This window comes from Microtus oregoni, unplaced genomic scaffold (assembly GCF_018167655.1).
Source record: "Microtus oregoni isolate MIOR12 unplaced genomic scaffold, Mior012 000005F_ref0000423, whole genome shotgun sequence".
Lineage (NCBI taxonomy): Eukaryota > Metazoa > Chordata > Mammalia > Rodentia > Cricetidae > Microtus > Microtus oregoni.
The window spans coordinates 47,543,022-47,556,956 of record NW_024543064.1 but is presented as its reverse complement, the minus strand read 5'-3'; the positions used below and the strand labels follow the sequence as shown (position 1 = coordinate 47,556,956).

Below are 13,935 nucleotides of genomic sequence, written 5' to 3'. Positions count from 1 at the left end.
CTATCCTACCCCCTCCCCCATTCCTGCTGGCTAAGTCAAGCTGTAAAACATTACAAAGCAAGTTTCTTTCCCATGAAGGGGACATAGGTACCTCGTCAGGACAGTTGGGTGGACATGGCAGGCGCTTCCCTTCTTTCAGAGTATTCACAAGCCGTGTTACTGTCATCTGACCGTGAGTTGGGCCTATCATTTTCAGGAACAACTATGTAAAATAAAACCAAACAAAATAAAGTGAAGATCCCAGCCTAACTAGAAATTAAAGCCACAAAGCTTCTCTCCTTAAAAACTTCAAATGAAAAGCTAAAATCCTCATTTGCTCTTGAGGATCAGTCTGTGATCGACATCTGTGGGGAGCAATCACAACTACAGTTAAGTGAAGGCAAAGCTCTACCCAGTGTTCAAAGCACTCATTCTCTCAAGGTGGCCCTCACCCTAAAGATCTGGATCATCTTAAGAGATTCTGGACTTGCGAAGGTAAACTCTTCCTGACCATGACAAGCCAGGCTAAAAAGAACATGGCCATAATAACCCTCTTTGTGTGGCACACTGATGAACTCCATTTAAGAGCAAAACTTAGAAGAACAGGTGCTTTTTCCATTGGGTGCTGGCCTCGGGTGAGGTGGCGGTTGGCACTTACGGCCATAGGACTGAAGTCTGAGTCGCAGTAAGTCAGCAGCTCGTGCAGTGTCACTCCGAAGGACCAGACGTCAGAGGCGATGTAAAATTTACACTGGATTAAACATTCTGGAGCGTACCTGAAAGGGATGCAGGGAATAAACCTTTATTTCCTCCAAAAAAATGACAGAATACCTCAGGAAAGCCATTTCTCTGGTTTGTTGAATTCAGACTACACATGCATCTGAGTGAATGGAGTACCAGTCCCTCCTGCTGCCACAGTGCACATCTGAGATGAAGCAGCAACCTAGAGGCTCACAGCTGTCCTCAGATGAAAGATTTGTGCTCCTCTTGTCCCAGGAGACAATCTTCTGGGGGAGGAAACAGGTCCTTAAAGACTAACCCCAGGTTACAGCCCCGCAAGCTCAGAGCTAGCATCCTCCCAGTGTCACTGCTGGTGAATGATGCCCAGGTGTCAAGGCATCCCAGAACTAGTTTCTTGAATACTCCAAATTCACTTGCCACTGTCCCAACCACTACTCCCCAGGCTTGTGGCTCCTACATGGGCTGGTGAAGTAACCCAGGTTCCCTTGTTCCTTTTTCCCCCCTTTCATGGTGACCTTCAGCACAAACTCTTCAAGTCTCTGGTGGCTTTTACTGAGATTAATTCCTGGCTCCCAAACGCAGGTTCCTCAACTCTGACTCTGTAGCCACCCACTACAAACCTTTCCAATGACCCTCTGTTTCAGTTCTGATTCCTACCAGCCACACAGCACAGGCCTCCTTCCACCCAACCTGTGTGAATCTTCCAACTTTTCCCTAAATATGCGTGGTTTTTCAAAAACCACGCCTGAAGGCTGGCCACCACACCCATAACTCAAGACATCACTGACTAGGTCACCATATCTCCAGCATTTGGCACAAATAAGGGCCTTAAAACACTTGGTTTTCAAACGAGAAAAGGCCTTGCAGGTTGAGGGGGCTACGTGTCTGCAGAGAGACACCAGAATGAGTCTTAGAGCGTGGGCAGCTAGTGTTCTGGGCTGAGATATGGTAGATGTGTGGTTCCTAAAATCTAGCCAAGTCTCCCTTCTCTAGCATCTCCTTGACTCTGGCCTGTGTACCTTGTGGCCCTGTGACCGCACCAGGCCTTCTGCATGATGCATTATCAAAGACCAGCCTCCTCCACCTGCTCACAGTTATGAGCACTGTGGTGGGTGCTGTTGCACACGTGAAGCTACAGAGAGAGAAGCTGCTGATGGCCAAAACTCTCCCACTCTTGGCAAAGCTGGTGCTATCAAATTTCAGCTTTCAGCAGAGCAGCTGGTGGACATCCAAGCATGGCTAGACAGAGCCCTTCAGCAGTGGTTAGAACCCATAGGCATAGTTAAGATGATTCACATACCAGAACACTGGGCTGTCGCGGTCATCCTTGACTGTGTAGTACTCCTTATCGGTTTCAATTGCTTTAGTTAAACCAAAGTCTCCAATCTTCACCTGGTGTTCACTCTCTACAAGGACATTTCTTGCTGCTAAGTCCCGGTGAACGTACTGTCGAGAACCCAGATAGTCCATCCCCTAAGAGAGAAGCGTGGGTCAAGCCCATTGCAAAAGTCACTTCAGATTGTGTTTCCTATATTCTACTTCACAATGAGAAAGAAAGTCATTTTGTTCCCACATCACTAACAGTTTTTGTTGTTCTAAGATTAAAAAGTCCAAACTGAAGCTGTTGGACCAAACAAACCCGCTTGCTTGTGTAGTGGATGGAGGCTTATATTTCATGTGAATGGTGTAGAATAAAAAAACCCAGTCTTATTACAGTCTCCCACTGAGGTATAATTACTAACCAATTACACAATATATTTTGTATATATCTGTTTTGTTTTTGTAAACATGCTGCCTTTCTGTTTGTGTGTTTTTACCTTACAGATCTGGATGGCATAGTTTAGCTGCTGTTTGAGATTAATTTTGTTCTTATTCTTTGGCAGATATTCCTTTAGGCTTCCCGAAGGCAGAAACTCCATGATGAGCTTGATACCATTCCCCCCTGTTCAGGAGAAACTGGCATGAGGATGAGGCCGAAAACAGAGGGGAGCAGGGAGCTCTGCGGAGAGGGCCTGGAGGGGTTTCAGCCTAGCCTCTGAAGCATGGGGAAGAGTCTACCCACTGGCACATAGACACTTCCACCGTGACAAGGAGTCACAACCCCAGGTCCTGCCTCAAGCACAAACCTTAGCAGGATAATGCAGCCCTAGTGCTCTGTGCACCACTAGGCAAATGATTGGTTTAAAATTTAGAGTCCATACCCTTTCACTACCAGCTTAAAGCACACACATGAATAATGCACTGAATAATGCACTGCCTTGCAAACAAGGCACAAGTATTAGTGAATACTCCTATTAAATATTACTTGTTGACTTGGCTTAGGTAAAGACAAAGCAAAATGCCCTAGTTAGTAATGGATCAGAATAGAGAAAGTGAGGGAATAGTTAGCTGTCGCTTCTTTTTATCATCAGCCTGACTGTCTGGATTGGTAAAGTCCTATCCTCAGCATTATGTGTCGATCCCTAGAAAGACAGCTGAACCAACCTGTGGCTGAGAGAGAATCTAGGCAGCCTCCCGGAGGTCTGCAGCTGTTGAGGGCCACATCATTGTGAGCCCTGGAAGCCTGACAGCCCACGGGAGCTGGTAGAGATGTCTGCCACCAGTGGCCCTTAGGACTCAGAGAACCACCAAGGCTTGGTGCAACCACATACCGTCTTCCATGCAGATCCCTTTGTACTTGACAATGTTCTCATGGTAGAGGTTCCGTAAGATCTCTATCTCCTTCTTCAAATCAGCTATGTGGTTACCTCCACTCTCAGGCTTCAGGGACTTGACAGCCACCTGTTCCCCTGTGTTGTCTCCCTCGGGATCATATCTGCAGAGCTCGACCTTCCCAAAGTGGCCCTGGAAGGAAGGTGTCCCTGCTATCAGAGAGGCCCAGACAAGCTAGTTTCACTGACTTCCTACTCACCTCAGCTCATCCTCACTTGACCTTACTAACTGCTGCTGCTGAGCCAAGACTCAGAAAGCAGTAGGTGACTAAGAGACCACGTATCTATCGTGTTTCCAAGACAGCATACTTCAGAAGTAATGAGTCTATCTCTGGGTCCGGAGGACAACTGAGGCATTCTTCCAGTTCAAATCCCAGATAAGCCTAATTTAAACAGTATTAGGACTACATACTGGCTATGCTTACAAAAATGCCCAGTACAGCTGTTGCTAACGAGCTGACAGTTACGATGTTAAGTGAACTATGAGGGATGCTCTATATGAAAACACAAATTCTGGGAACTGCGTGGTCACATTAGTTGTTATCCACAGGAAAAGCTGTGACTTATTTTGGCACTCTCCTTGTCTATGGAGTCACACAGTATAATCTTGGAAGAGTCAGATATTTTCCTATTTTGACCACATCTGTACTTGACCTTCTCTACCATAGAGAGCTCAGGCTTTTGAATGAGCTGTCATAGGTCCTGGGTATATATGATGTCATGTGCAAGTGCACATAACCTGGCACAGTGTCAGGTAGAGCAGGGTAAACGTCCCCCACACACGAAGGTGCTTTTATCTACTCTGATGTAGGACGAGGGGAATATGGCCTGCCATGCAGACAGGTGGTATGCAAACAGAAGGCAAGAGCCTGAGTATAACTTGCCTCTCCCAAGTCACGAATCCTCTTTAGGAAACGCTTTTCAAAATGAGTGGGATCCACCTCTGTTGTTGGCTTCTTTTCTGAAACAATGTCTGGATCTAACCAAAGAGACAAGAAAACAGATTAGCCAGCAAGCAATAATCAGGAAGGCCATTCTCCCTGCCCCACCACTCTGAGGCTGGGACTCATCCTGGCTCAGACGTACTCTGCTCTTCCAGCTTGTTAATGTCCCTCATTATGGCTCGGAAGAAGGGTCTCTGGTTGGGATCATAGTTCATGCAGCGAGTCATAAGGTCAGCTAGCTCCTTGCACGATGGAGTCACTGGCCTGCAGCGGCTTTCATAAAATCTCTCCTTCTGTGAAGATGAATGGCACTTGAGAGACCAAGTACTCGCCTTCAGACTTTCTACTCCCCACCATCAGAATCGATTGCCAATCCCTGCTTTAATCCCCAATATCTCTGTCTAAAGGTAGATTTCATCAGATGGGGTTTCTATGCCCTTATTCCAACATGAGAAAAATCTCAGTCCCCATAGTGAAACAACCCAAATCAAGGGGAATAGGCAGCACATCTCACTAAGATGCTGTGTTCTAGGGAAGTCCGGAAGCTTTTCTGGAAGAGTGTGGCTACTTGAGCAACAGCTTTCTGATTCTACAAATTCTGACTCATTAATTCAATTACTTCATGACTCAGATATAAATCAAACCAGCCTAGGCTTAACATGCAAATGTTTTCTCTGCAGAATCAGACAGTGCAAACAGTAATACCAAATGTAAGATTAGTTAAGTAAGTCAGAGCTGAACAAGACAGTTAACTCATTAAGTTTATACAAAGTTTAAGGTTTAAGAGTCTCATGGGGAAGTGCCCACAACATTAAGTTTAAAAACTACTTGCACACCCGGCTGGAGTATTAGTAGCAGTCAGGGATGACATAGTAATGACCTTAAAAAATTTTAAGATCAGAAATAACTAATATCACTTTTTAAAACTAAGTGAAATCCCTGCCTTCCAGTTTCTATGCTGGAGCTGGACTGCAAAAGCCCGGAAGCATGGTCATTATTGCCTCACTGAGTTTATCTCCAGGCCACCCGTAACGGTCCTTTAAAACCTCAGGATAATACTGCAACAGTTAGATGCCTAAGAACCCCACTAAGGAGTCATTCCCATTTTATAGACAATGGAGCCGAGACTCAAGGAGGTTAGTTACATTTGTAGGATGACAAAGCTCGCAGACCAGTGGGGAGATTCACATCCAAGCCCATGCCCATTTCTTCCCATTGTGCAAAGCCCATGAGCATCTGAGATCTCACCCGCCTGGAAAAAAACTGCTCACCTCAACCAGGGTCTTATCTTTGAGGGGGATCTCGCCATTGTAGCAGATTTCCCAGAGTGTGGTTCCAAAGCTCCACTTATCGGCAGCCACACTCAGGTTCTTGGAGTCTTCAACGCACTCGGGAGCGATCCAGGGGATTCGCTCTATGCACTCTAGAGAAAGGAAACAGACCTGCCTATAGACTGGCTCCTGGGACTACCAAGTATGCCAAGCACTGCCACTGCAGCCAGAACAATGGGCCAGCAGCCTGCAAAATTCCTGGCCACGGAAGTCCTGTGGTTAGCCCATTAGACAGCAATTTTCCAGTTCCTGACAGGGTGCTTCTGATCAGGGCCTGCTTAGCACAGAGGCCCTATTCCATAAAGTCCCCAGAAGGGCCACCTTCTAAAACCTGGTGTCAAAAGCAGGAGGGCACCACAGGACAGAGCCACAGTGGAAGGGCAGGAGTCGTGTGAACAAGGCTAGGGAGGAGAAAGGAAGGAGTGGGGAGGAAGTCCCACATATGCAGAGACAGTCAACTGCCCAAACACATACCTACTCTATGGTTCCATGCAGCTAGTATCAATTTTGTGTAGGTTTTCTTCTTTTCAACAGGACAGAAGGAAAGAACAGATTAAACAAAAGCCACATATCTCTTTCTCCTGGTGACCTCTCAGGCTTCTTTTTCTGGCTTCTAACTAAGGCCAGAGCCAGCAATCTCAAAGATACCTCTGCCAAGTCCCCTGGAAATGCCCTTGACTAAAGCACTGGCCTCCACAGAGCAGCCTCCTAGCTGTCAAGGAAAGTGGGACAGCAGTGTTGATCCCAAGTCTAGCACTGGACTCAAGCTCACCTAACCTCCCTAGCCCCCTCAATCTGTCCTGCATGGCATATGCATCGGTGCCCTGCCACCAGTCTCACCCTCAAATCCACTGTGTATCATGGGCATCACTGGATTCCAGGTTTCTCTGCTTACACTGTAGTTATCAGTGACTCATCGTGGACAAGATCCTTGACAGGGGTGTCTGTCCAAGGACTACTGAATGATCGCCATATGATGGCCATAAATCAGGCTCCAAAGAACAATTTCTGCTCCTCCTCCTCCAAGAACTGGATATGTAGGGCCATTTCAGGATTTATTTTTCTTTGTAGTTTCCACTCTCTTACTAACATTATTTAGTTAAATTTACTATGCTGAGTTGACTAAAACTCAGTGCTGAAGATAGTACAGGCTTTAACAGATCACTAGTACCAGGTCCTGAGGCATGCTGGTCCTCCTGTGTGGCTATGTGGGTACTGAGCATAGTCTTAGCTGCTGTTTCTTTTGGAGCCGAGAACTCTGCATAACTTAATCCACTGCAAGGGTGGAGGTCTCAGCAATCTCCTTGTTAAAGGTAATGTACTTCCAAACTGCCCAGTGACTACAGCAGGCTTCCAGAACATGGCAGTGGAGGATCCAGGATATCCAACTTCTTCCCAACATCTATCTAACCATTTCCCAGAGCTCATGGACCCTGCTATCCCAGCACCACCGAACACAGCACCTTTGTCATAGGACTAAAAAGCATCGACTGGGCTGTCAGGGAACTACCCTCCGTCTGTACTACAGCCTACCAATTCACAGCAGCAGCACTGTGTATACCTTTCTAAAGGAAGGCACAACACAGTGCAGCACCTTCTTGCTGCTGGTGGTGAGGTCCGGTGCAGAGAGACAAAGGAGATGGTTGAAGATGGAGAGGGGACAGTACACTCACCTTGCCTGGACAGCACAGAGACTGGGATGCCAGGATCACTAAGCTTGATGAATGGGCCAATCTCACTGTCAATGCCCTCACGGGCTAGAAGGAGGTTTTTAGTGCACACGTTTCCATGGACTAGGTCTTTATCTTCCTGCAGAATAAAAGGTCCACGTGTTCTTGTCTTCTCTGCCCACACCCTCTGTTTCCAACCCTGGCCCCACAGACCAGCTCTCTCCAGTTCAGCCACAGCAGACCCCAACAGCCTGGTCCACCCATGATATTCTGTTTGATGTGTATATATCCTGTCTCTTAGCTCCAGGTTCTTGATCAGCGAAATAGGTAACAGCAGAGCAGCTCATACACTCTACACACTGGACTCTGCAAAGTTCTGCAACAGCTGGCCCCTAGTAATGTGCTCCACGATGTTAGCCCTGATGGACACAGGGATTTTCCCTTATTCATTCAGTGTGCTGAATGACAGCTGATCTTGATTGTCACAGCAAGGAGGGAACTTCAATTGAAGATTGCCTCCATTATCCTGGCCTGTGGTCATGTCGGTGGGGCATTTTCTTATTTGCTAATTGATGGTACCACTGTGGGCTGTACCATCTCTATCCAGGTATTATAAAGGTAGCTGAGTGACCCAGGGAAAGCAAGCCAGTAAGCAGCTTTCCTCTGTAGTCTCTGCTTCAGTTCCTGTCTTGGTTTCCCTTAATGATGTACCTATAAGAAATAAACCCTTCCCTTCCTCAAGGTAGTTTCTGTGTTTTATCACAGCAACAGAAAAACAAACTAAACCGGTCTTGTTCCCCTCATGGTCCTCCAACATGATACCATTTTCCTCTAGACAGTAGTCCTAGGTAAGCCTACACTTAAATAGTAAACCCAGTTACTATTTACACCAAGTGCCACTACGCACACCCATGCAACAACACGGAACTCTTTCTTCTGCACCTGGAAGCTGGTAGAAGCCCCTTAGACCTGCTTACCAGCACCTCTCCCTCACACCTCCATCATACTCACCCCAGCCCAAGAGAATACCCTAGGCCCTAATGGGGCTCACCACTAATGTAAAAATATTCTTACCAAGTAACTCAAGGCGCTGGCCAGCTGTTTGGCAACTTTGAACTTCCAGGGGGTGGTAAGTTCATCACTTTTCCGGTGCATGAAGAGATCCAACGGTCCCCCCTCCACAAACTCTTCAACCATGATATCTGCAGATACAGAAACAGCCATATCTAGAACCTTCTGTCTAGGGAGAAATTCTTTCTCCCTTACAAGAGCACTCTTTTATAGACACTGCTCAGTGCTCAAGTTGGCTTAACCCCAGGTTCTTCCACTTCTAATCTAGATGACCCTAAGCAAGGGCTGGCCTCTCCTGAGCCTCAGCCTTCATCTGTATATATGCAAATAGCAATGCTCACCTCTCCTGGGGGCCGTAGGAGGAGGGGGATTTCTTAAACAAGAGGCCTTGGCAGAGTGTCTAACACAACAAGGGTGCAGAACAGTAGCCATCACCACTGCTACTTTCTAGCACCATACACTGCAGCTCAGAGTTTAGGCCACCCATAGGACAAAACTTCCTTTCAGCAAGTCTCCCATGTGATCACAAGAGTACTCAGCACTACAAAGTTCATAAATCAATCAGCTTGGGGTTAAAAAAAACCCAAAAAGCCAAAAACATATAAAAACCTCTTCTTTCTAGATATTCATATCACAAATTCAGAGTAAAAGCCACCTCTCCGAGCAGCTAAAGGCCCAACCTGTCAGCTCCAGTTTACTGGCAGGAGTCTCTTCAGCAGGTCAGCCCTAGCTCAGGATTCACACAAATCACTTCCTTGAGCCCTGAGGTTCCTCATTGGATTGCCTCAATTCTAACCACATGGGCCCGGAGTAACAAGAAGGAAATTTTAAAGAAATAAGTAAAAAACAAACCATGGCCACAATTGACTTCTGCAAATGACCTGAAAAATACCTTGAGTTTTTTTCATTGTAAACAAAAGTAAGAAACCCAAGAGCCTTCACAGAACCGACCCACCCCAGCGGGCAGCTGTCCTCTGCTAGAGAGAACAAACTTACTTTCCACATCTCGGACACAGACGCCATAGAGGTACACAATGTGTTTGTGGGAAACCTGTCTCATCATGCTTGCTGCCTCAAAGAAGGCCTGTGGATAAAAAGAACAAAAGGATGACTAGGCTCAGCCTGAAAAAGAACTAGCTAAGAGACCACCAATAGATCCCAGAAAAACTCACCACTGTCATTCCCAGCCCTGAAAACTGCCCTCCTGGTTGTCCAGTAGCATGAAATACACCTTGACCTCTGAGCAACTCTAGCTAAGGTATAGGATTTGTTTAGAAAATCCAACAATGCAGAGTAAGACTGGTGGGATGAACTACCTACCATTTCCCCCCATCAACCCCTCAGGCCCACCTTATTATTATCCTCTAAATGCCATGAAATTCAAGGTTTATCACTGTTAGACTAAGCAGGAAGCCACAGTTCCTGTTCTACACTTAGCTTAGTTCCTCTCTAACAGACTGAAAGGTCCTCCTGTTCAAGTCATTTGACTCCTTTGGGCTTTCATGTTCCCAAATGTGTGGGAGCCTGGGAAATCCCTTCAGAGCTTTGAGATGGCTCTGCTTACTGCAGAGATCCACAGCCTCACACAGGCCCTTGGTGGACCGGACAGGACTCCTGCCCTCCTCTCACCTCACTCACATCAGTCTTTCCTCACTGCTTTCACACAGCCTGTCTGCCGAGGACAGCAGTGAAGGGAGGAATTCTGACTAAAAGACAAGGCTGGAAACCACGTGGCTAGAGCACAGAGGTTTCCCCAACCAGCTCACTACCAGCTCTAGAAATGGGGGCACTTACCAGAGAAATGTCCCTGTGGCTGGGGTCTAGGACTTTGAGGATCACTTTTATCTTCTTCTCTTCAGCAATCCCTTCATCGTCCTTGTAGTCCAGCAGGGTCCCAGAGTAGATGTGTGTTCTTGTGCCTCTGCCAAGGTGCTCACCCTGGGGGAGGAAGCAGAAAGATGGCTGGGCTCTCTCTGCAGCTTCATGATGGCTCGAGTCAGGGCTGACTCGATGCGACACTGAACACAATGGCAAATGGCCTTGTCCTCGTCAGGTCTCCAGAAACACACAGAACTAAGCATGCACAGCAGTGATTTCCTGGACCCCAGCGATAGCCCCATTCCTGAAAAGCAGCTTCTTTTCCACCTCCAAGGTTAGCCTGTATCCCAGTATCTATGACAAACCTGTGAACAATGTCCAACAGCCAGGTATATCAATGTCACCCAGGTCTCCAGAGCAGACTCAAAGAGGGCTCTGCCAATTGGCTTCTTTATTCTTAGGCTAGGAGACAGAGGGACCTTTAACTCCTCAGTCGAATGCTTACTGGTCATTTAATTAAGATGCATTCCTTCATGGTGCTTAACCTCAGTCAGCCTCTATAACTGGGGTGATAATGGTACCTGCACCTGCAGCATAATGTAGTACGAATCGAGCAAGGAGCCTAGGTATAAAGGCTTCTGGTATAGACTGGCACACAGTGTGCAGAAACTCCACTGATGAGCCCTGGGTTCTGTTTCTGAGACTTTCAGTCCACACTCTTTTCACACTGGACCTCTACCCACGTAGCCCACCCCACCACTTTACAACACCCACAAGGACATGCATGAGAAACTCAAGAAGTACAAATCACATCAGTATCCGTCTAAGCTGAGGACTGAGCTGGTTTTTCCCCATGGGAAGAAAGGAGACCATATTACCAGATAAGACCACCATGTACAGAACGATCCATCTGTTTCTAAGGACCCTTCCCGATTGATTTTCAGTACTTCTAATTTTTAAATTTTCACACTTGGAAATCAAAACATGATTCATAAAACACACTGAGCAGCTAACACTGGCCCCACAAAACTTGTAAATTGGAGTATATTATTCCATGATTCTGAGAGCTCTTATATAAGCTTTTGCAAATACAGAAAATGGATTTTGGTGGATACCTAGGGAGCCAGTCTTGTTCCCTACAGAAAGACACACCACTGCTAATCAGATATATTAATTTACACAAATACCAGCATTTGTCATCAGTCACAGCAGAATGGCCATTTATCTTCCCTGTCTGCTGCATTCTGGCAAGGTCCTCCAACTATTCATTAGAGCTACAGCTATTATGAAGTGATCCATCAACATTGTGGGAAGCTGAGTTCCCAGAACAGTCCATAAAAGGCATATGCTTTCAGGACAATTACTCTTCCCCAGGAGGAGGACTTAATTCCAGGGGTTAGTTAACAGAACCCACAAAGGCCAGTGTCCACTCCAGCTTCCTCCCATGCAGTTCCCTGTCTGGGCAGAGACTTGGCAACTCACCTTCTGGGACTCTGCTTTGGTGTCCTTCCTCAGGAAACCATGTCAGCCCTTCCAAGACCAGATCTTGCATAGCCACACATGCCACTGAGGGTGGCAACTACACTGGCCAGTGCAAGTACTTACCTCTCTGGGCCTGGCTAAGCCTGGGGATTGTAGGTAGCAAAGGCTACCCCAGCAAAGGCTGGGGCAATGGTCTGACTCACCAGCACGATTCTTTTCTGAAGCTAGTTCTTGTCCTGCCCTGCCCTGTAGTCTTTGTTCTCTTCTATTCCTTTTGGAAGTCCCCTCTGAAAAAGCAGGCCTGAGCCCCAGAGGTACCAATACAGAGCCCTCTATGGGTGGGGATCATCATTCCCAGACTCTTACCACAGAGACCAATCTCAGTTCCCATGTCTGTGCTCCTATACCTCTACCCCAAGTAGCCCCATAGCCTATTCATACATATCCATCAAGGACTAGTATTTCAGGGGGTGGCCAACAGACAAGATTGGGTAAAAGGGAGGGTGTGGCTGAGTGCCCTTACCTGTTAAGTGAACCTCCTAGTTCTTTTCCCACTAGTATTTCCCCAAAGCAGACTTTATTTCCCCCTCAAATCTCCAGGGGTTCCTGATGGGGAGTCGAGACCAATGCTAGACAAAGGCCCACAGTGGAGACTTACTTGTATAATATCTTTCTTAAGGATCCGATCAAAACTCAGCTGGCTCATGGGGTAGACGGGCTGCCACTCCTGGGCTTTCTTAGTGGCTACTAGCAGATTGGAGATTTCTGTGGAAGAGATCAGAGAATTCTGAGCACCATTCTAGGTCCTATATCCTGGCCATCCAATGTATACTGAGCCATGGGGCTCACCGAACATGTGTTTGCTGGTTCTGACATTGAATAAATTTGTATTAGGTAAATGCTTATTTCATACCCTCTAGGAGCTTACAGGCTAATGACAGAGTCAGCATGAATTAGCAATCCCAAAGAGAGTTGATTTATCCAAGGTCACACAGTAGGATCTGTCTTGGTAACAGAGTTTCCCTTAGGAAATGAACATTTAAATCTAAAACTGGCTAGGTGTGGCAGCACATGCCTGTAGTCCCAGCACTTGAGAGACAGTAACAAAAGAATCAGAAATTCAAAGTCAGACTCAACTAGTGAGTTAGAGAATCTCAGAACTAAATTTCAAGAAGCTGGGGACCATATCTGCCTCATTTTCTGCTCTATTTCTACAGCATGAAACATAAGGAATGTTCAACAAGTTACTTGGTTTTATGTTTACTTTGTGGTACTGGGAATCAAAACCAGGGTATTATACATGCTAGGCACGCACTCTATTTGCCAGCTCCAGAAAAGAAATTGTTAAATGTAGGAGCACTCATTCAGTCCTCAACACTGAAGGAGGAGCACTGAGGAGAGGCTGATGCTCTGAGTCTAGGGAACCCTTTGGAAAGGGGAAACACAGCTTTATGCAGATAATGGGGGAAAGGCAATCTAGGTTGAGTGTCCTAGAAATCTTGCTGGATGAAGCTACAACCTCTAAGCATGTGGGTTAGGAGTGAACCATTCCCCAAGCCCCACGAAGTTAAATAGCAAATGCAACACATGACCAGGTCTGTCAGGTCAGGGTTACATGGGCAACAGGGAATTTATCCTCTGGCAAGCTGCAAAGTAATAATGATGCAACATAACCTTCCAAATACAGATACAGTGCAGAATCCTCTGGCAACCAGGCAGACCTGTCATAGTCCCTGAACACATCACATATTTCCTTCAGCTGGACCAGAACCATTGGGGAAGTGACAACTTGCGGATAGTCTCTGTTTCACTTTCTTGCACTGGAAGATAGTAATGAGTTCAGGGAGAAATAGTCTCCCATGGGAGTCCTGATTCTTAGTTTCTGATAAGGATGTTCCCAAAAGATCTATAAAAACTATGAGGCACAGTCCATAGTGGCAATAAACTAGTAAGCACTAGTTACCACATTGGTTACCTCGCCACAATCAGGTTCCTCAAATCTTCTCCCTCAGAATAGGGCTCCCTGCTTTTTTTCTGTTTACATTCACACTTTGTATATGCTATGCCGGGTACAGTTCTACAAGCAACGATTAATACGGTTAACTTCTGGGCCCTCAGGACAAGCCCAAGAGGTAGGAATTGTCAGTATCCTCATCTGAACTCCAGTTCAGAACAAAGGCTCAAAGAC

At 46.5% G+C, this 13,935-nt stretch overlaps 2 protein-coding genes across 2 annotated transcripts in view; one reads left to right on the top strand and one right to left on the bottom strand.

Annotated features, from left to right (window-relative positions):
- Positions 1 to 2,005, top strand: part of Raver2 (ribonucleoprotein, PTB binding 2) — a 79,107-nt gene extending 77,102 nt beyond the window's left edge. The window contains exon 13 of the transcript XR_005974379.1: positions 1,740 to 2,005. The gene's annotated coding sequence lies outside the window, so the exon portion shown is untranslated. The remainder of the gene's footprint in view (positions 1 to 1,739) is intronic.
- The window catches only part of Jak1 (Janus kinase 1), a 116,369-nt gene that overhangs the window by 1,841 nt on the left and 100,593 nt on the right, over positions 1 to 13,935 (bottom strand). The window contains exons 14-26 of the mRNA XM_041652827.1: positions 12,406 to 12,512; positions 10,242 to 10,385; positions 9,444 to 9,531; positions 8,451 to 8,578; positions 7,380 to 7,515; positions 5,647 to 5,798; positions 4,518 to 4,668; positions 4,316 to 4,410; positions 3,372 to 3,564; positions 2,538 to 2,662; positions 2,021 to 2,193; positions 638 to 755; positions 92 to 202 (exon numbers count right to left, since the gene is read on the bottom strand). Coding sequence (XP_041508761.1) covers positions 92 to 202; positions 638 to 755; positions 2,021 to 2,193; positions 2,538 to 2,662; positions 3,372 to 3,564; positions 4,316 to 4,410; positions 4,518 to 4,668; positions 5,647 to 5,798; positions 7,380 to 7,515; positions 8,451 to 8,578; positions 9,444 to 9,531; positions 10,242 to 10,385; positions 12,406 to 12,512 — 1,721 coding nt within the window. The remainder of the gene's footprint in view (positions 1 to 91; positions 203 to 637; positions 756 to 2,020; positions 2,194 to 2,537; positions 2,663 to 3,371; positions 3,565 to 4,315; positions 4,411 to 4,517; positions 4,669 to 5,646; positions 5,799 to 7,379; positions 7,516 to 8,450; positions 8,579 to 9,443; positions 9,532 to 10,241; positions 10,386 to 12,405; positions 12,513 to 13,935) is intronic.